Source organism: Scyliorhinus canicula, chromosome 15, assembly GCF_902713615.1.
Source record: "Scyliorhinus canicula chromosome 15, sScyCan1.1, whole genome shotgun sequence".
Taxonomy (NCBI): domain Eukaryota; kingdom Metazoa; phylum Chordata; class Chondrichthyes; order Carcharhiniformes; family Scyliorhinidae; genus Scyliorhinus; species Scyliorhinus canicula.
In genome coordinates this window covers 143,300,647-143,322,396 of record NC_052160.1, presented here as the reverse complement: position 1 = coordinate 143,322,396, position 21,750 = coordinate 143,300,647, and the positions used below count along the sequence as shown (strand labels likewise).

General features: G+C 45.7%; 1 protein-coding gene across 1 annotated transcript in view; it reads right to left on the bottom strand.

The window, feature by feature from the left end:
• Positions 1-5,680: 5,680 nt before the first annotated feature.
• LOC119978803 (acidic mammalian chitinase-like) overlaps positions 5,681-21,750 on the bottom strand; it is a 49,763-nt gene continuing 33,693 nt past the window's right edge. The window contains exons 7-11 of the mRNA XM_038820680.1: positions 18,114-18,231; positions 17,815-17,997; positions 8,718-8,834; positions 7,527-7,668; positions 5,681-5,979 (exon numbers count right to left, since the gene is read on the bottom strand). Of these exons, the coding sequence (XP_038676608.1) occupies positions 5,783-5,979; positions 7,527-7,668; positions 8,718-8,834; positions 17,815-17,997; positions 18,114-18,231 (757 nt within the window). The 3' untranslated portion in view covers positions 5,681-5,782. The remainder of the gene's footprint in view (positions 5,980-7,526; positions 7,669-8,717; positions 8,835-17,814; positions 17,998-18,113; positions 18,232-21,750) is intronic.

Here is a 21,750-nt window from a genome sequence, read left to right as displayed (position 1 = left end):
ATATGGTACCTGCAAATGCTCGCATTCAAAGTATCAACTTGCATCTTTGATTTTGTATATATATAAGTTTCTGGAACCTACCCCTTCATTCACCTGAGGAAGGAGCAGTGCTCCAAAAGCTAGTGATTTGAAACAAACCTGCAGAAAGTAAGGAGGCATGGGATAGAAGGAAATCTGGCCAGTTGGATAACGAACTGGCTAACCGATAGAAGACAGAGAGTGGTGATGCATGGCAAATATTCATCCTGGAGCCCAGTTACCAGTGGCATTCCGCAGGGATCAGTTCTGGGTCCTCTGCTGTTTGTGATTTTCATTAATGACTTGGATGAGGGAATTGAAGGGTGGGTCAGTAAAGTTGCAGACGATACGAAGATTGGTGGAGTTGTGGATAGTGAGGAGGGCTGTTGTCGGCTTCAAAGAGACATAGATAGGATGCAGAGCTGGGCTGAGAAGTGGCAGATGGAGTTTAACCATGAAAAGTATGAGGTTGTCCATTTTGGAAGGACAAATATGAAGGCGGAATGCTGGGTTAATGGTAGGGTTCTTGGCAATGTGGAGGAGCAGAGAGATCTTGGGATCTATGTTCATAGATCTTTGAAAGTTGCCACTCAAGTGGATAGAGCTGTGAAGAAGGCCTATGGTGTGCTAGCTTTCATTAGCAGAGGAATTGAATTTAAGAGCCGTGAGGTGATGGTGCAGCTGTACAAAACCTTGGTCAGGCCACATTTGGAGTACTGTCTGCAGTTCTGATCGCCTCATTTTAGGAAGGATGTGGAAGCTTTGGAAAAGGTGCAAAGGAGATTTACCAGGATGTTGCCTGGAATGGAGAGTAGGTCTTACGAGGAAAGGTTGAGGGTGCTCGGCCTTTTCTCATTAGAACGGAGAAGGATGAGGGGCGACTTGATAGAGGTTTATAAGATGATTAGGGGAATAGATAGAGTAGACAGTCAAAGACTTTCCCCCCAGGTGGAACAAACTATTACAAGTGGACATAAATTTAAGGTGAATGGTGGAAGATATAGGGGGTATATCAGAGGTAGGTCCTTTACCCAGAGAGTAGTGGGGGCATGGAATGCACTGCCTGTGGAAGTAGTTGGGTAGGAAACATTAGGGACCTTCAAGTGGCTATTGGATAGGTACATTGATTACGGTAGAATGATGGGGTGTAGATTGATTTGTACTTAATCTGGGACAAACGTTCGGCACAACATTGTGAGCCGAAGGGCCAGTTCTGTGCTGTATTTTTCTATGTTCTATGTAAACCTGTTGGACTTTAACCTGGTGTTGTAAGACTTCTTACTGTGCTCACCCCAGTCCAATGGCAGCATCTCCACATCCTTTGAACATGGTTTGAGGTTAAATATTTGCTTCAGTGAAAATCAAAACATGCAAATTAATATATTGAAAAGCCTCAGCAAATGTTCATTCCCATCAGCCCCAAGGATTCAGGAAAGTTGCAATACTATGCAGTGTTGTTCAGACACTTAGACTTAGGAAATGGCGAAGGAGAGCCTCCCGCTCCCCAATATATGCACTCAGAGCCCCTTTTCTCGGACTTCAACAGACCCCACACTCTTTTTGAACTAATCTGACTTATAAATTCCGCGGTTTTCAATAAAAGTTGCATTTTCTGTAAATGTGATAAGTTTAAGTAAAAATGTGATGCTGTTATTGTTTACATTTTTGTACTGTAATATAAGTTATTTTGGTAATTAGCTCGCAGCATAAGTGTAGTTTGGGTAAGGACAGTTAGAGGTGTAAAGAAGTTAAATGAATGAGTGCCCCCTTAGAATCTTTATAGATGTGTGACGTATTAAAACCTTAGGTAAATGGTTAGCACAGGGCTAAATCGCTGGCTTTGAAAGCAGACCAAGGCAGGGCAGCAGCACGGTTTGATTCCCGTAACAGCCTCCCCGAACAGGCGCCGGAATGTGGCGACTAGGGGTTTTTCACAGTAACTTAATTTGAAGCCTACTTGTGACAATAAGCGATTTTCATTTCATTTCATTTCATTTCATGTTCCAATCCATAGGGCAGAGTAGTATAGAACCTGCCCTTGATTAAGGGTACCTGGCACACCAAAGAACAGATGAAGGATCAGTAGTGTTATCCACCACGCTTCGGGTTTAGGATCTAGAGGACGGACTGGAGCATCTGGGATGGCCACTTACAAAGAAACATGGACATTTGCAAAGACTCAAGGGAAATATGGCCAATACAAGATTCAGGCAGGATCAGAGCCTAAATGTATATTTGTCAGCAGAGAACCAGACAGTATTGAAACCCCCAGCCGACTTGCATTCTAATAACCCATTTCCCTAAGACAAAGGACTGGTACTCAGGTAACCGATACAATTCCAGACATATCGGCGCCACTCCTTAGGACACGCCCAGCCATCAAGGCATCCGCCCCTTTATTGGCTCAGATCAAAGGCAGTGACCGAAGTCTGCCGAATTATTAGGTCCAAACCCAAGGACCACCTAAAAGAGCGCGAAACTCCCAAGGATAAAGAGAGACACTGCCATGTGTTCAATCTCTTATGGACCTGGTGCTCCGGCAACGTTTATCTCCAACTGCAGCACACCGACCAGAAGCAAGTCCAAGTTCAACGCTCGCTACCAGACAGTTGATACCAGACTGAACCGTAGTTACTTCTCCAGACCCAGCAGATCCAGATTTGAACAAAGGCCACTGTTCCTCTGACATAAGCCGGCTGCCTGAAGTTAAGTACAGGTTGTCATAGTGTTAGGTGTAATTTAGCTCGTTGTGTTTATGTTGCATGTATAAGTTAATCTTGTTTGTAAATAAAGTATTATTGAACTTGAACTAAGTAACTGGTTGTTGGCTCTTTGATCAATATCCGGTTGAACCTTGTGGTCATATCATTTGATACCTGGCGACTCTGAGTAATATAATATCAATATCTAGATAAAAGAAGGGCAACCTTATTGACTGCCATATTTATAGCGAGTAAATATACCAACAGCATTGTCCTTGTGTGGGCCACATGATGCCCCCCTTGCGGGTAGTGGTCTGGGGTAGCATAGCAGGGGGGCTTGGAGTGATCGTTGGGGGGGGGGGGGGGGCTGGTGGAGGCACCCATACAGCTGGTGGCACTTTGCAGAACCAGGGGCCAGGGTAGGTGGTCAGGGGGTGTTCTGCAAGATGCCTGCCTTGGAGGCTGAGGCAATGGAGGTATGTGTCTGGACACTGCCCCAGTCCTGTGGTGGGTTACCCTGGCTCGCCATCCCCTGTCAATGCTCCCCACTCCCTGGCAGTCACCTCCTCCCCCACCCCAGCAAGCCCAGCCAGTGTCCAGACCGCCAGCCCACGGTCACGCCTCTCTGTGTCCTCCCTCCTCTCACTCCCTCATCAGCCACGGTGACTGTTTCATGATTTTTAAAGCAGAAGTGAACCTCACCATCAGGAATACCCCCCAGTGTAGGCGGAGAATCGTGGGCGGCCCCGGAGACTATCAGGTCAGGCCCGCTAATGATATGCCAACGCGTTCACTGTTCGTGCGTTCTGGAATGCATTGACGCCGCTGTCGAGGTGCTGGAGAATTGAGATTTGGCGTAAACCCGACGCCCGCCACAATTTCACCGTCATAACCGATTCTCCGCCCAATCTCCTTTCCTGATTCCGGCGTTGGCCGCCGGAGAATCCCACCCACAGTCTTTTGAGCCAGAGTTCCATTCTGGGATCTTCCCACCCAGCTATAACATCAACTGAGATCAGAACACCAGCTGCAACAGCTCACACCCTGTTTCACCATGTGTTAATAGCTATAATTGTCAGCTGGTTCAGTCTGTCTGCTATAAAATAATTTTTATACAGTTAGGATTTGTGCACACTGTTACATCTCAGCATCACTGGTTGCCTCAACTTATACGAGGAAAATGTAAACCACGTGGTCACATGATGACGGGGTGATGCCGCTACTTAAGGGTCACGTGATAAAAGTGTGGGAGTCCTTCCTGGATCACAGGTGGTGCATAAACATACAGTAGCTGCTTAGTGAATAAAGTATTGTTCATTACAAGTCATTAGTCATTTGGCTTTGGCAACCCAGCACTTCTGCAAAGGTGGTGTCAGCGTTGGGTAGCCAGCTCAACCAATTAAGGCCTGATGATGCCAACAAATGGTCATGGTTACATCTTGCCCGCTCACTAATTCACCCGGTGGCCTGGTTGCAGGATGAGCGAGGCCCTCCTGTCCGGGAAGTGTGTCCCCAAAACAGAGTCTGCTCCTCGGAGTCACCCAGACTTTAAGCTGTCGGACGTGAGGCCACCATCTCCACATTAAATTCCACTGCCTATTTCCACAATTTTAAAAATACATCACTCATTTGTATTATGAAAAAAATCAATGGTTTCAGACACCGACATCAGATGTAGCGATTTGAGGAATGGAGTTTGTATTTCAATTGCCAGCAGCTTCCGAGCAGCTTCCTCTTGACTGGGTACGATATCGGCCCAGGCTACAGAGCATTGTGTCTGTGTATTAACCCACCCCCAACATCTGAAGGTTTCTGTGTGGGTGCAAATGAGTAGGAGACAAGACATTCAAAACAAATAGCAGAAAATGAACAATCGCAGATCTTTTTATTTTGTCATGGAAGTGCCCCTTTAAGAAATGTCTTTGTCTTATCACATGGCTTCAGTGATGTCATTGTGTGCATTGAGCTGGGATGTGGCTCTGTGAGTTGTTACTTTTGTTTTCACATTTTGGCTGCTGTGGACTCAGACAGAGACGTATTTTGCCCTGTGTCTCTATTTTCAATTTTAAAGAGTTATTGCAAGGAAGAAACCCAATGATTATACTTACTGTTGTTTTGGTGAAAAGGGGTTTTGCGATTATGGGATTTTGTTGCTGATTTGGAACAGTTAAAGGGGGAATTTATTAAGGGTTATACGTAGATTATTGCAGCTATGTGGGGGCTTTATGTTCGTAGTTGATAATAATTATTATTGTGTGTGTTTATACAGATGTTAAATAAACTCGTTAAGCTTGTTTTTCAATTAAAAGTGCCTAAGAACTCTGTTGAATAACACCTGAAAGGCAGGTCCTTGTGCTCATCATAACCAAAATCTATAAACAGTTAGAGGTCAGGTGAGCTCCATAATATACTTTAGAGTTTTCTAAACCCTGGCCCACAACAACTTACAGACTTATTTTATAATTTTTTGAGTTAAAAGCTGAAAGAGGGAATGAAAGAATATGTGACAATTAATTTGCTTTAATGATTCAAGCAAGGTGATTGGTTAATGTGTCCAGAGGCTGATTTTAAAATCTCACAATGGCAGCTGCTTCCACTAATGAAAATCGCTTATTGTCACGAGTAGGCTTCAATGAAGTTACTGTGAAAAGCCCCTAGTCGCCACATTACGGCGCCTGTTCGGGGGGGGGGGGGCTGGTACGGGAATTGAACCATGATGCTGGCCTGCCTTGGTCTGCTTTAAAAGCCAGCTATTTAGCCCAGTGTGCTAAACCAGCTAACACACAGTCAAACTATTCTCTTTGTCTAATTCTCTGCTATTTATATTTGAATGATAAATCATAATTCCGAGCCGGAAAGTTCTTGATTATAAGAATCAGTTTATTGAATTGAAATACAACTGTGGTTACTGATGAAGCAATCAAACATTACTATATTGTTTTCTGGCAATGCAATGTCAAACTAGCTCATTATCAAATCAATTATCATTTTTGCAGACTTTATCTCTTCATTCAGCATGATGCAATATTTGGAATCTAATCTGTATATTACTGTTGCATCAATTATTTGACGCAACAACGACAATCATTATTATATTTCAAATTACTAGGACAAGTCAAAACATGGCTTCCTGAACAACCGCAATTTACAAATTTATACTTCTTCTTTGGAAAAGGATAGATCCCATCAGCTTTGTTCCTGCACAACAGCATGTTTTCAACTTTCGCTGGGGTTTTCATAAATGCTGATGAAACACACCCTGCAAAACAAAATGTAAACAGTAATTTAAGTGTAATCTCCTTCCTGTTGATTCCCTCATGTCCTTTTCATGATTTTTGCCCTTATCGTTTCGGACATATATGTTTAAGGAGAGCAGAGGAAGCGATGAACTCAAACATTGACAGCCTCAAATTCCTAGGTGCGCACATCACCAACAATCTGTCCTGGTCCACTTACGTCGACGCTAGACGACCAAGAGAGCACAACAGCACCTATACTTCCTCAGGAAACTAAGGAAATTCAGCATGTGCACAGGCGCAATCTGAAACAGTTGCAAATGCTTTTTTTCCTGAACGTCCTGAAAGTATGTCGTGATATCTGGCTAATACCAGTTTTCACGCCCAAAAACGACACATATCCAACATAATGGAAAGAATCTGCCCAGAGTGTGGAGAGGAAAAAAGAAAGAGACTGGAAAGGGAAAGAGAAAACGCATTCCAAAGTGGAGAGAGGTGCGTCTCCGTCGCTTTTCCCTGCATTGAAAGCGAAAAATCTGATCCATTCAGTGGGGATTATTGACCTATTTGCTGGTGATTTTACACAATCTCATTAAGAAACAAGCAACTTGGTATAAATTTGGCAAAATGCCTTTCAGTTTTGATATTATTGGCAGTAAAATTACAAAGTTTACAGTAATTTGGGGGGCAGAGAAGGGGAGTGGGTTGATGTTGAGGAGTTTCTTTCCAGTATAAGTCAGGCACAGAGGGGTGCTGTGCTGAGACATGACAATGTCACCCCTGATGGCAGTGTGTCTGGGGAGGTGGTGAAGTTGTGGTATTATCACTGGACTAGAGGTAGACCCAGGGTAATGCTCTGGGGACCCAGGTTCGAATCCCACCAAGGGAGAGGGTGAAATTTAATTTCAATAAAAATAATAATAAAAGCCTGAGGTTGACCATGAAGCCATTGTTGACTCTTGTGAAAACCCATCTGGTTCACACGTGTCCCTTTGGGAAGGAAATCTGCCGTCCTTACCTGGTCTGACCTCCATCTGAGTCAAGGCCCACAGCAATGTGTCTGCCTCTTAAATGGCTTCTGAAAGTAAGACACTCAGTTCAAGGATCATTGAGGGATGGCGATAAATGCTGGCCTTTCGAGTGACACCAACATCCCATAAAAAAAATAAAGAAAAACAATGACAGCGTCACCCCTGAGTGTGTGGTTACAGGGGGAGAGTTTATACAGGCAGTGTGCATTCTAAATGTGGATGTCAGAATTTAAATGGGGGCAGCACGGTGGCGCACTGGGTTAGCACGGCTGCCTCACGGCACTGAGGTCCCAGGTTCCATCCCGGCTCTGAGTCCGTGTGGAGTTTGCACATTCTCCCCGTGTCTGGGTGGGTTTCACCCCCACAACCCAAAGATGTGCAGGATATTTAAATAGAAAATTTAGGCTCAAATATGTATGACAGCAGGAAGTGATGTTTGGACACAGGAAGTACATGCAGACGCAAGATTTGTTGAAATATTACACACTGCAGGAATATGAAGCAGTTCATGTTTAATTGTGTAACATATGATAAATTACCGGAATTATCAATGCCAAGAGCAGTCTTCAATGCATTGGCCAAAGGGTAAACTCCTTCATTGCAGTGAGTTCCACTGTAATCATCCAGATCCAATGTCCACAATGTGGCACCTCCAAAGTTATTGTCCTTCAGCCACTGAGCCTACAGATAAATAGATGTGAAAATACTAAATAAAATAGGTACTTTGATGCCAATGTTGTATTTTTCCTTGAAAAGGTAAAATGTGAGACAGATAAGAACATTAGAAATAGAAACAGAAGGACATATCTCACTGCACCGAAGGAGGAGTGGCTGATCTCCTTCAACGCCAGTTTCTTGACTTGATGTTTCTAATATAGAGAAATCTATCGATCTCACTCTTGAACACACAGCAGCTGAGACTCCACAGCCCACTGGGCCAGGGAACGCCGAAGGTTCACCACCCTCTGAGTAAGAAAGCTCCTACTCAAGGTAGCCCATAATGACCTGGCCCGTATTCTGAGTCCACGCCCGCTGGTTCTCGACACCACAGCCCGGGGAAAGATCGAGCGGAAAGGTCCCCTTCCCGGAACCCCTCTGGTTTGTGTACTGCGGGTTGAACAAAACTTTGGGAGTGAAAACTTCGGGAGTGACCGACTCCTGGATGTCCCTTTGCTGTGATAAAGATGCTACAGTACCAACCCCACCCCAGCCCCCTTATTTATGGGGATCTATTAGTACTGAAATCTTGTCATGATCAAAGCAGACAATCAGTTAAAGCAAACTCTTACATTTTCGTATTCAAATCAGGTATGAAATATGTGACTACGTCCTATGTCAGGAGAAATGCTAATTTGATAGTATGTCACACATGGTGCCGTACAGAGTGAGACCTATCCACGTGAGGCAACATTCACAGTTCTTAGAGTCATCACTGGACAATCCCTTTCACCAGACAAGGTAAGCTATCTTCAGCTTTTACTACAGCCGAGGAATATTAACCCGGCTTCTTATCTTGTGTCTAAATAATACAACACAGTCAGTGCTGGTTTTTTCAGTGAACAGTACTACCGGCCTCTAAGGGGATGATTGATGAAAGCCCCATTGTTTAAATTTCATTCATAAAATGATCTCATTGTGATATGTGTCGATCTCTGATGCAATTAATGAACTGCAAACTGAATACTGAGAGAATATGTGTGAAATTATGGAGGTAAATTCAAAACTCCTACTTTGGTTTTGAAGCTCTCACGATCATCATATCCGACCCACTCATTACCCTTGAATGCATAAGGAACCTTCTGATCTTCAATCATTTGTTTGGTTGCACCTTTCAAAAATGGACAGATCTGTCAATCAGTAAGAATAAGTATCATTCACATGTCAAATGAATGTCATTCTCCCATAGTTTCAATCCCATTTATATTCTCATCAAATTCTATTCATAATAAATAAAATACAATTTCTAATCGTAGGAAAAGAATGTCAAAGAGTTATCAAAAAAGTCAGAATCTTTAAAAAATGGCAAGCTGGGTAACCAAATAAACAGAATTTGATATTAAGTCTGAAACGTGCGTGGAATTATCTTTTTAATGTTGACAGTGAGGACAATCACAAAGGGATGGCGCGTTTACCACTGCACCAATTCTTTTCCAAAGAAACAAACTGGAGACTTTATGAATGAGCAGAGCTCTGTATGGTACGAAAATCTATTTTTCACTTTCTGCAACAGATATTGTGTAGACATGCATCTCATATATAGACAGATATATTAATTATCGTCTGTGTGGGTCTCATCCCCACAACCCAAAGATGTGCAGGCTAGGTGGATTGGCCAAGCAAAATTGCCCCTTAATTGGGAAAAAAAGAATTTGTTTGTGCTGGAAATATGTGGGACGATATGGGAAGCACTGAAATGTGGCATTTTCTGTTTATCTGAATGCATGGTGATAATTTGACACACATTCTGCTTCCACACACCTGGCGAACTCCACGAGCAGATTGAAGAATAGTGACCCTGCTCCCAATGATGGACCATCAATTCATTTAGGAAAATCAGCCCATTGTATCGTTGAGGAATTTTACATTATTTTATGTATTGCTTTTCATTAAATTTGTAACCCATCAGGTATGTGTTTGGCTCCGTTAGCAACACTCTGAGGCCAGAGGCTGTGGGTTCCATGTCAAATGCAGCACCTGATGAAGGCTGAAACTCTTGATTTACTGAGAGGCCGCCATGTTGTTAGCAGCCCTACCCTCAAATGAGATGTGAAAATAAATCCTTATCTGCATTTTCAGAACATCAAATTAATCTCATGCCCTGACCTTCCTATGAACAACATCACTGGACCAGATGACATGTTTATGATATTTCTGTGGGCTTTGCGCTAATTAACTGTGAATATTCACTGGATTGGAAGAACATTGTGATGTCTCGGAGACCTGTTGCATGGAGCTGAAATTTCTATGAAGGGTTTTCAGATGTCCAAACATATATTACTGGACAATTTACAAAGTTCCTGGAGGAACTACGTCGTCACAGTTCAATTGTTCCATTTCAGTGGAGTTTGTACGGAAATTCGAGAGGGATGTCAGGGAACTGCAGTGATTTTAATACTTCAAAAGCTAGTTGATTTGATAACCTAACCAATCAGGATTGTAGATATATCGACTTTAATCAGCGATTAAGACAGAGTGTAACACATCAGTTATACAGAAAGTGCAAGTCGGAGGGAGGGTGGGGGGGCGGGGGCCTGGGGGCTGCACCAGGGTGAGGATTGTTTTGTCGTTTGCATGCTGTGAGCTGGGTGGCCAATAACAATGGTGTCCGGATCACCAATTTGCGGAGTTGGTGGCTGGGCGAGCGAATCAGAGGCTATCAACGACACGAGGTGGGAACATGCCTGCCTTCGTTTTTCCAAAATCCCGGACCATATGATGGAAAAGTCATCAATGGCATCAGTGGCCTCAATATTGGGGAAGGGCTTGTACACCCCGCAGAAACTGTGGGCCGGATTCTCCAATTCTGCGGCTATGTCCGCAGGATCCGTCTGGTCCTTCAACCAAAAGGTTGGAGTTGCTCCCACACCGATCCACTGGCCAGTGGGGGGCTCACAGCCACGTCGCATAACCTGCGGATACGGCCGCAGAATGGCCGGGCCTGTGGCCGCACATGCGCACGGCGGCAGTCAGTGGCAGCCGCGCCGTACAACATGTTGCTGGCCGCGCATGGACCCAGCTTGACAAAAACTGCCCCCCGTAACCCCCCGTTGCCACCACTGGATCACCCCCACTAGTCCCCTCAGCCCCCACTGAAGCCTCCCCTGCCAGTGGAACAGCTCCCCCCCCCCCCCCCGACTATAACGGCGCTTGACACAGTCCACAACTGCCACGTGAGGTCCCCGAAGGTTGTGAGGACATGTGCCCCACGCCGTCGGGGACTCGGCCCTTTGGGGGCGGAGCATCGGGGTCCCGACGGCTGAGTACGCCGTTTTTGAGGGGGCAGAGCATTGGAAAAACGGCGGCCCCGCCGATTCCTGCAGATAAATGGGTTCTCCAGCCAGTCGTAGAACATGATTTCGGCGTCGGTGATCGGAGAATCCATCCCGAAGCCTTCGCCGACAACGGAGAAAATCTCACCCATCCAGTCAAAGGTTCCAATGGTTTCTCAAACCAAGGGTGGTGTGCACTCAAGTAACTCTTCAAGCAAGGTCAAATGTAAAGTTTAATCAATCTTTGTACTATGTTTCTTTGCTGTAAGTATCCACCAGTTGTTCTGTAAGATAATTCTACTCATTTTAAGAATCTGTAATATCTCAATTTCATTTGGTAACCACAATTCAAAATTAAATGGTACAGTTTGGAATTTCTCTTGGACAATTGACAATCAAGGGAGTCGGGAAATTTGTGAACAGTTCTTGGTGAAGAAACAAATTTGTTTTATGATGGAGCTCCTTTGGGTCTTCAGCTGAATCTATTTTAATAGACATAATTCAATTCGGGGCGGGTTTCTCTCACCCCGGACCGGAGAATTGCCAGGCTGGGCGCTATCCATGCCGCCAGTCCGCCGATTCTCCGGTCACCGTTTGGCATGGCGCCAGTCACCACACTACCAGAAGGATGTGGAGGCTTCAGAGAGGCTGCAGAAGAGATTTACCAGGATGTTGCCTGGTAAGGGTGGCATTAGCTATGAGGAAAGGTTGAATAACCTTGGTTTGTTCTCACTGGAACGAAGGTGGTTGAGGGGCGACTTGATAAAGGTCTACAAAATTATGAGGGGCATAGACAGAGTGGATAGTCAGAGACTTTCCCAGGGTGGAGGGGTCAATTGCTAGGGGGCATAGGTTTAAGGTGCAAGGGGCAAGCTTTAGAGGAACGATACGAGGGAAGTTTTGTTACACAGAGGGTAGAGAGTGCCTGGAACTCGCTGCTGGAGGAGGTGGTGGAAGCAGGGATGATAGTGACATTTAAGGGCAATCTTGACAAATACATGAATAGGATGGGGATAGAGGGATACAGACCCCGGAAGTGTAGAAGATTTTAGTTTAGACGGGCAGCATCGTCGGTGCAGGTTTCAAGGGCTGAAGGGGCTGTTCCTGTGCTGTACTTTTCTTTGTTCTTTGTTGTTAACTGTGGATTTCAATGGCTTTAGTATGAGGCTTGGGTTAAGATATGTTGATTTGAGAATATGACTTTATTTGGCTGTGTTTGAAAGGAAACATGCATTTGTTTGTGATGGAATATAAACCTCCAGAGTCTACGACCCATCGAGCAGGGCTTGTTGCAAAGGTGGATGTCACCAGATGATTTGCATCCGACACTAACTGGAATTTGGACATCTACAAAAAAGGAAGGAGGGATGGGAAACTGAGGGATAAAAGTTGAGAAATTGTAATTCTCGTTGGCACAGTGATGTCATGACTTCTGGGGTCTGACTCTTCTGGACACAGGTCAAAGAAGAGAGGCCTTGGGCACGATTTTCCCACAGTGCGCACCCCGCTTTATATACTCTGGGGAATTGAGATACCCCGTCTCTATTGGGGGAGTTGGTGCTCCTTCTGGACCACAGGGAAGACAACGCCCCCACTCTGTAGGTCCCATGGAGGATATTGCATCCCCCAACCCCCACCAAGTCCGAGATGGAGATGGAGGAGCAGGCGGAGGACATCAGAGTCTCTTCGGCTCCGGTAGGTCCTCATGGAGCTGACGTGCCAAATAAGTCGGGGTATACCGCTCTGGTGAATGCCGTCTGTGGCAGGAACCTAATGAGGCGATTGAATCACGGAGTCGGTGTCCGAGACCACGGATGGCTGAGTCTCCATCTCGGAGTCGGAAGATACGACGTTGGGCATGTCGCCGTGAGAGAGAGTGGAGACGTCACAGCTGGTTGGTTCAGCATTGGAACTGGAGGATAAAAGGCAGGATTCTTTTGAGGCACTTGACAAGGGAGCAACCAGCATGAGTGAATGCGAACCAGGTGCCATCTCATTAGTTGCCGCGGACCTGAACTTGGTCAGAGACTGGTCCTGTTTGCAGGATGAGCATCATCATTGAAATTACGAATGAAAACTGCGTCGTCAGATTCAAAGTGTCGACATCAAACTGGGCAATGTCTTTACAAATCTCGGTTACGGCGCACCTTCACGCCGATGTCCGATAGAATCATACTCAGTCGTGTATGAAGTCTACGATCCATTGAAATCTCAGCACGGACTACCCCAGTTACTGCGTGCGGTGTGGTCCTGTAAGAGAACAAAAATCTTGTCAACCCATTGAGCCGGACGTCTGTGCCTTCAGCCCCAGTTTGACATGTGCTCTGCCCTCTCTCCCAAACCATTCGATGCTGGATCGTACTGGGTGGTGCGGACGTGGTGAATCCCATTGCTCTTCACCAACGCGTCAAACTCTTCATTCGTGAAAAAGACCCTGTAATTGGTCGCAAGTACCTCCAGGATTCCATGGGTGGAAAAAGAAATGCGTAATCACTCGGCGATCGGCTGGGAAGGGATAGGCGCCATCTTGTGGACTTCCAGCAACTTTGAGTGGGTGTACTTTGTGTGACGCAGGCAGACCCCGTATTAGGGAAACTGCTTCAACACCGCCTGACGGTTCTGGCCCCTGTGACTAACACGTCATTCAAGTAAACCGCAACGGATGGCCATCCACGCAATATGTTCTCCATGGTGTGCTGGAAGACTGCACACGTCAAGGAGACTCTGAACGGAAGGTGGGTGTACCATAGAGTTCCTTGTTCATATTAATCATGATGTATCTCCGTGAGGATTCACCGAGCTTCAACTGTAAATAAGAGTAAATTTATAGTCACTGAATGGAGGGCTTTCTTATCCAGTTTCAAGATGGGAACCACAGGCGCCACCCAATCAGTGAAACGCACAGGCCGAATAATGCCCAAACCCTCCAAATTCTGAAGTACAGTCTGAACCTTCTCCACTGTAGCGCAGGGAACCGGGCGGGCACAGAAATATCGGGCTGGCCATACGGGTGCACCTGGAGTCTGGCCACGGCCCATTTAATGGTTCTCAAACCCGGCTGGAAAATCTCTGTGAATTTGCTCAGTCCCGCACACAGACAGCCAGACCCCACTGAGTGGATATGCGGCCAATCCAACTGCAACTACTGCAGCCAATCATGGCCCAACAGGCTGGGGCCGCTTCCTTGCACAACAATGAGGGGCAGGCGTACTAAACGGCCAGAGTGAGGGTGGACCTTCTATACAAGTGGCCAAACAAGCGTCATGTCAGCCAAAGATAGAGTACGCACTCCTTGTTGGGTAAGAGCAAACGTGGTCTACACCACCAAAGAAACCGCTGCTCCCATATGCAGCTCCATTTGGAGTGTATGATGGTTCACTTGTACAAGACCGTGAATCGGGGCCGCACGGGGCGCTGCCAAACAGCTCAGCTGCAGCTCAGCCTCATCCTCAGCCTCTTCTGGATCATCCAGGTGAAAAGTCTGGCCCCGGGGCTGATGCCTACTGCCAACGGGGCACCTGGAACGCTGACCCTCCCGCTGTCAGCGGGTACATCTGAACTGGCGTCAAATGCATCTGACTACCCAAACAGAGGTATGGTGACGAGGCAAATAAATCTGAACCTGGCTCCAGTAAATCGGGGAGGTGGCTCTGTTCAACAGGTTTCAGCATCGACAACAATCTAGTTTCATCCTCATCGCCAGTTTAATAAGAACATCGGGAGTCCACATCGAGTAAAATTAAAACAAAGTTTTATTTACAAATGATATATTTACACTTCCCGGGAGACCCTGACCAGATTCCTGCTTGGTCCTGCTTACTGGCCGACCGTATATCCAATGGGAAATTGAGATACCCCCTCCCCCCCTTATCAGGGGAGCTTGTACTCCGCAAGGAGCACGGGGAAGACAGGCATTCCCAGCCTGTAGGTCCCGACCAGGATATTACATACAGCTTGTAGGTCAAACACAACTGGGCACCTTAGTGCTAGAAGTTAAAAATTTGGATCAAAGAGTTTTCTTTTTGGTTAGGGAGGGCCTTATACCTCAAAGGCCGAATGAAAAACCTAAACCTTACACTGCTGTAATCTGAGGAGGAAAATCTCAGATTGCAGGACGTTTAGCTGGGCTGGTCAGGTAGACAGAACAGTGGCAAATGGAATTTAACCCTGAAAAGTGTGAGGTGATGCATTTTGGGAGGACTAACAAGGCCAGGGAATACGCAATGAACGGTCGGACACTAGGGAGTACCGAGAAAGAGGGAAGGAAAAGAGGAAAGGGCTATGGATCTCATATACATGGACTTCAGTAAGGCATTTGATAAAGTTTCCCATGGCAGGTTGATGGAAAAAGTGAAGTCGTCTGGGTTCAGGGTGTACTAGCTAGATGGATAAAGAACTGGCTGGGCAACAGGAGACAGAGAGTAGTGGTGGGAGGGAGTGTCTCAAAATGGAGAAAGGTGACTCGTGGTGTTCCACAGGGATCCGTGCTCGGACCACTATTGTTTGTGATCTACATAAATGACCTGGATGAAGGTATAAGTGGTCTGATTAGCAAGTTTGCAGATGATACTAAGATTGGTGGAGTTGCAGAGAGCGAGGAGGACTGTGAGAGAATACAGCAAAATATAGATAGATTGGAGAGTTGGACAGAGAAATGGCAGATGGAGTTCAATCCAGTCAAATGTGAGGTGATGCATTTTGGAAGATCTAATTCAAGAGCGGACTTTACGGTCAATGGAAGAGTCCTGGGGAAAATTGATGTACAGAGAGATCTTGGAGTTCAGGGCCATTGTACCCTGAAGGTGGCAACGCAGGTTCGATAGAGTGGTCAAGAAGGCATACAGCATGCTTGCCTTCATCGGATGGGGTATTGAGTACAAGAGTAGGCAGGTCATGTTACAGTTGTATAGGACTTTGGTTCGGCCATATTTTACATAGAATTTACAGTGCAGAAGTAGGCCATTCGGCCCATCAAGTCTGCACCGGCTCTTGGAAAGAGCACCCTACCCAAGGTCAACACCGCCACCCTATCCCCATAACTCAGTAACCCCACCCAACACTATGGGCAATTTTGGACACTAAGGGCAATTTATCATGGCCAATCCACCTAACCCGCACATCTTTGGACTGTGGGAGGAAGCCGGAGCACCCAGAGGAAACCCACACACACACAGGGAGGATGTGCAGACTCCGCACAGACAGTGACCCAAGCCGGAATCGAACCTGGGACCCTGGAGCCGTGAAACCATTGTGCTATCCACAATGCTACCGTGCTGCTCACTTGGAATACTGCGTGCAGTTCTGGTCGCCACATTACCAGAAGGATGTGGATGCTTTAGAGAGGGTGCAGAGGAGGTTCACCAGGATGTTGCCTGGTATGGAGGGTGCTAGCTATGAAGAAAGGTTGAGTAGATTAGGATTGTTTTCGTTGGAAAGACGGAGGTTGAGGGCGGACCTGATTGAGGTCTACAAAATTATGAGAGGTATGGCCAGGGTGGATCGCAACAAGTTTTTTCGAAGAGTGGGGGTGTCAATTACAAGGGGTCACGATTTCAAGGTGGGAGGGGGAAAGTTTAAGGGAGATGTGCGTGGAAGGTTTTTTACGCAGAGGGTGGTGGGTGCCTGGAACGCTTTACCAGCGGAGGTGGTAGAGGCGGGCACAATAGCATCATTTAAGATGCATCTAGACAGATATATGAACAGGCGGGGAACAGAGGGAAGTAGATCCTTGGAAAATAGGCAACAGGTTTAGATAAAGGATCTGGATCGGCGCAGGCTGGGAGGGCCGAAGGGCCTGTTCCTGTGCTGTAATTTTCTTTGTTCTTTGAGAATCAGAGCCTATCCACAGATCCCTGAAGGCAGCAAGACTGATAGATCAGGTGGTTCGGAAGGCATATGTTAACCGAGGCACAGAATATGAGAGCAGGTAGGTTATGATGGAGCTGTATAAAATGCTGGTTAGGTCCCAGCTATAGTACTGTTTGCAGTTCTGCTCATCACATGATAGGAAGGATGTAATTGTACTGGAGAGGGAGTAAAGGAGATTCACCAGGATGGTGTCTGAGCTGCAGCATTTCAGCTATCAGGAGAGACCGGATAGGCTGGGATTGTTCTCCCTGGAACAGAGGCTGAGGGGGGAAATGATTGAGGTGTTTAAGTTATGAGGGGCATGGGACGGGTCAATAACCAGAGAACATTGATTTAAGGTGAGGGGCAGGAGGTTTAGAGGGGATGTGAGGAAAAACCTTTGCGTCCCGAGGGTGGTGGGAGTCTGGACCTCACTGCCTGAAAGGGAGGTGGAGGTGGGAACCCTTTAAGAAGCATTTAGATGAGCACGTGAAATGTCACAGCACACAAAGCTAAGGATCAAGTGTTGGAAAACTGGATTCGAGTAAACAGGTGCTTGATGGCTGGAGTGGACTTGATGATTCGAAGGGACTCTTCCCGTACTGTGACTATGACTCTAACTCTCCATGACTCGACTGAAGAGTTCTTGTCTGATCCTGGGCAGGGCTGGATGAAGCTGTCAACACCCCAAAATAATAAATCCACTGATTTATTTCGGGAGAAATAAAATCTTATGGAGTTTCCAGGAAAATTAAACTTTCCCTTGTTGCTCCACCTATTTTTACCCGACTCCAGGTGTATATAATAAATCATACTTGTGTAAATACACATATTTTTGCAATTACGAAACAAAATTCTACTTTTTAACAGAACCAGCAAGGAAATTATACCACAATGATTTGAAACAATTTATTCCTGATCATTTTCCACTTAAAATCAGTTGTGGAGAATTGATCATTTAATAACCCCATAACATTTAATGCGTAATCACCTCCTTGTATGCTTTGATTCCTTCTTCAACAGTGTATGGCCCAGCTTTCCCAGATTTAGATACTGGAGCACCAATCCCTGTTTGGGAGCTGCTAAGGTCGTAAATATTTCCAAAGGTTGGAAATGTCACAAGTAATTTTTCTGGCGCTACACCTTGATCTCTCCAGTATTTTAAAATATAATCCTGCAAAATAATAGATCCAGGTAAAAATGCCTCCCTCTAATCTTTTGGCAGAATATTAAATGATGACGATAATAATGAAACATAGATGGTGACTTTTTTTTAGCAGGCATACTTACAATATTGCGGTGTGAACTTTTGTCTGCAGAGCCACGATGGAGAGGGCTATTGTGCCCCGTGACTCTATCCACTATACTGTTAATATGCAACGTCATCACAGAGAGAAAGTCTACATATCTGTTTAAGAAAACAATAAATGAAGCATTACAATCAGAGACTGCCACCAGCAGTATATTGTGGGACCCGGTCCTTGAAGTTATTTTCTCGAAGTCGCCGGCTTCAGTGCCACTTCCCCTGCCCACGATCAGCCTTTGCTGATTTCTAGAAAAATCTGCCTTAAAATATGTTATTTGTGTCAAACTCTCATTCAGAAATGTTTCCCTGTTGCTGCCTGATGCCAGTCAAACAGTACAATAGGAAGCACCCATTAATCAATAGTTTAATGGTGGTCAGTGAGGAACATTGAACGAGAAAGAATAGGATTTACAATGGCTGCTTGGACCATGATTGGGAGTGAGGGAGAGATCTCTGGCACCACATTCAAAATGAACACTATTCAAAACTTCCAGAGGTTGCGGTGAATAAAACTCCTTCACCCGTGTTTGTGAATGTTGCAGAGAGGAGAAGGTGAACTGTGCTGATTTTTTGCCGGGTATTTTAAGCAAAACTTAAAATCATGGTGTGATGCACTTATGTAAGATATACTGCTGATGGCATGTTACGTGATCTGTGGAGTCGTGAGCAGTGAGTTTGCGTGGGTTTTAGTTCACCCAACTTGCACTGGATGAGCAACATTTCCCGAATAAAGCCTGCATCGTGTCTGGAAGAAAACCACATGTGTGGCACCTCCACACCTTTTCTCTCTGTGGAACATTCAGGACATAACAAAAGAGAAAACCGGTGATGCGGATTGAAGCAAGAGAAAACCAGCGATGAGGTTCGAGGCAAGAGAAAACCAGCGATGAAGATTGAGGCAAATTGAAAACTTGCGATGGAGATCGAGGCAAGAGAAAACTGTCACTGAGGATTGAGGCAAGATGAAAACTGATGAGGCACAAAAACTGTGGGTGAGAAAAGTGAAAACGGTGATGAGAGTGGAGGATAAGATTCTCGGAATTGGATTCAAACGTCAATCGAAGGAACAGCCGCGGATGCAGAAAGTTTTAACAAAAATTGAAGCACAACCATGAGTAGGCAGAACACAAGTTTGAAAAACTTGCTTGCGTTTGAAGTGGGTAGACCTGCAGAAACCACCCACGTGGCGGAGTGAAACAGGCTGCGGGAACGGGGATTAAAAAGTATGATTCTGTTCAAGATACCACTCAAATTGGACAAACCACAGGCCAGGCAAAGGAGAAAATAATAATTTGCATTTGGAAGGCCCCTTGTTTCATAGATAAAGCAGAAATGCTAGGGAGGAAGTTTTAAAGAAGTATAGACCCTGGGAGCCGATGTACGAAATGTTCGGGAAAACTGACGCAATGGATGCCTTTGATGAAGACGGAGAGACCTCGAATTCATATGAAGCGAGATTTCAACTTTACCTCATAGCTTATCAAACATCAGAGAACCTAACATTTCACAGCTCGGTAAGGCATAAAATTTTTATGCTAATACAAAACTTAGTCCATCCATCAAAGTCAGGGGTTAAGACCGGCAATGAATTGATTAAGATGCTAGAAGGCCATTTCCCATCAGGACCACTCATAGAATTTACAGTGCAGAAGGAGGCCATTCGGCCCATCAAGTCTGCACCGGCTCTTGGAAAGAGCACCCGACCCAAGATCAACACCTCCCCCTATCCCAATAACCCAGTAACCCCACCCAACACTAAGGGCATTTTTGGACACTAAGGGCAATTTAGCATGGCCAATCCACCTATCCTGCACATCTCTGGACTGTGGGAGGAAACCGGAGCACCCGGAGGAAACCCACGCACACACGGGGAGGATGTGCAGACTCCACACAGACAGTGACCCAAGCCGGAATCGAACCTGGGACCCTGGAGCTGTGAAGCCATTGTGCTATCCACAATGCTACCGTGCTGTCCACTGGTTCCACTACCATATTCAGGAAGAAGGTGAAAGCACCTTACAATTCATGGCGACCTTAAGAGGGTTAGCAAAATACTGCGAGTTTGGTGCAACCCTAGGTGGCACCCTTGGTGACAGGCTGGTATGTGGACTCTGCAACGACTGTATTCAGAGGAAACGCGTTACTGAAAATGATTGAACACTTAAATCAGCTGTAGAAATTGGCCCGCCAATGGAGCCAGCAGCGGAAGGCGTAAGAGGCTTCACAGATAGGAGCTGGAGTGATAATCTACAAGGTGGAAACCAGCAAAAACAAGTTTGCAAGGGTCCGACCATGACACTGATGTACACAGCTTGGACGCTCAGCGGGGGAATTTTGGAATAGAGAAAACAAGGATAAAACCTGTGGCAAAAAGGGCCATATTGCCAAATCATGCTGGTCATGGCAAATTTCACCACTGCTCAGATGTGTAAGAGGAAGAAAACATTTAAGGCTGTGAAATGAGTCCACAAGGTGATATACAAAGTTCAAGACCACTTAAATTCAGAAACTGAAACGAGGCATCTTGTCAGTATGGGGTGATCAACAACGTTTCTGGGTATTCCCAAAACTTTTTTAAAAACTCATTTATGGGATGTGGCATCGCTGGATAGGCAGCATTTATTACCCATCCCTAGTTTCCCTTCAGAAGGTGGTGGTGAGCTGCCTTCTTGAGTCGCTGCAGTCCTTGGGGTATAGATACACCCACTGTGCTGTTAGGGAGGGTGCTCCAGGATTTTACCCAATGACAGTGAAGGAACGGCGAAATATTTCCAAGTCAGGGTGGTGAGTGATTTGGAGGGGAACCTCCAGGTGGTGGGGTTCACAGGTAATCTGCTGTTCTTGTCCTTCTAGATGGTAGTGGGTTTACATAAGAACATAAGAACTAGGAGCAGGAGTAGGGCATCCGGCCCCTCGAGCCTGCTCCGCCATTCAATGAGATCATGGCTGATCTTTTGTGGACTCAGCTCCACTTTCCGGCCCGAACACCATAACCCATAATCCATTTATTCTTCAAAAAACTATCTAGCTTTACTTTAAAAACATTTAATGAAGGAGCCTCTACTGCTTCACTGGGCAAGGAATTCCATAGATTCACAACCCTTTGGGTGAAGAAGTTCCTCCTAAACTCAGTCCTAAATCTACTTTCCCGTATTTTGAGCTATGCCCCCTAGTTCTGCTTTCACCCGCCAGTGGAAACAACCTGCCCCCATCTATCCTATCTATTCCCTTCATAATTTTAAATGTTTCTATAAGATCCCCCCCCGCATCCTTCTAAATTCCAACGAGTACAGTCCCAGTCTACTCAACCTCTCCTCATAATCCAACCCCTTCAGCTCTGGAATTAACCTAGTGAGTCTCCTCTGCACACCCTCCAGTGCCAGTACGTCCTTTCTCAAGTAAGGAGACCAAAACTGAACACAATACTCCAGGTGTGGCCTCACTAACACCTTATACAATTGCAACATAACCTCCCTAGTCTTAAACTCCATCCCTCTAGCAATGAAGGACAACATTCCATTTGCCTTCTTAATGACCTGTTGCACCTGTAAACCAACTTTCTGTGATTCATGCACTAGCACACCCAGGTCTCTCTGCACAGCGGCATGCTTTAATATTTTA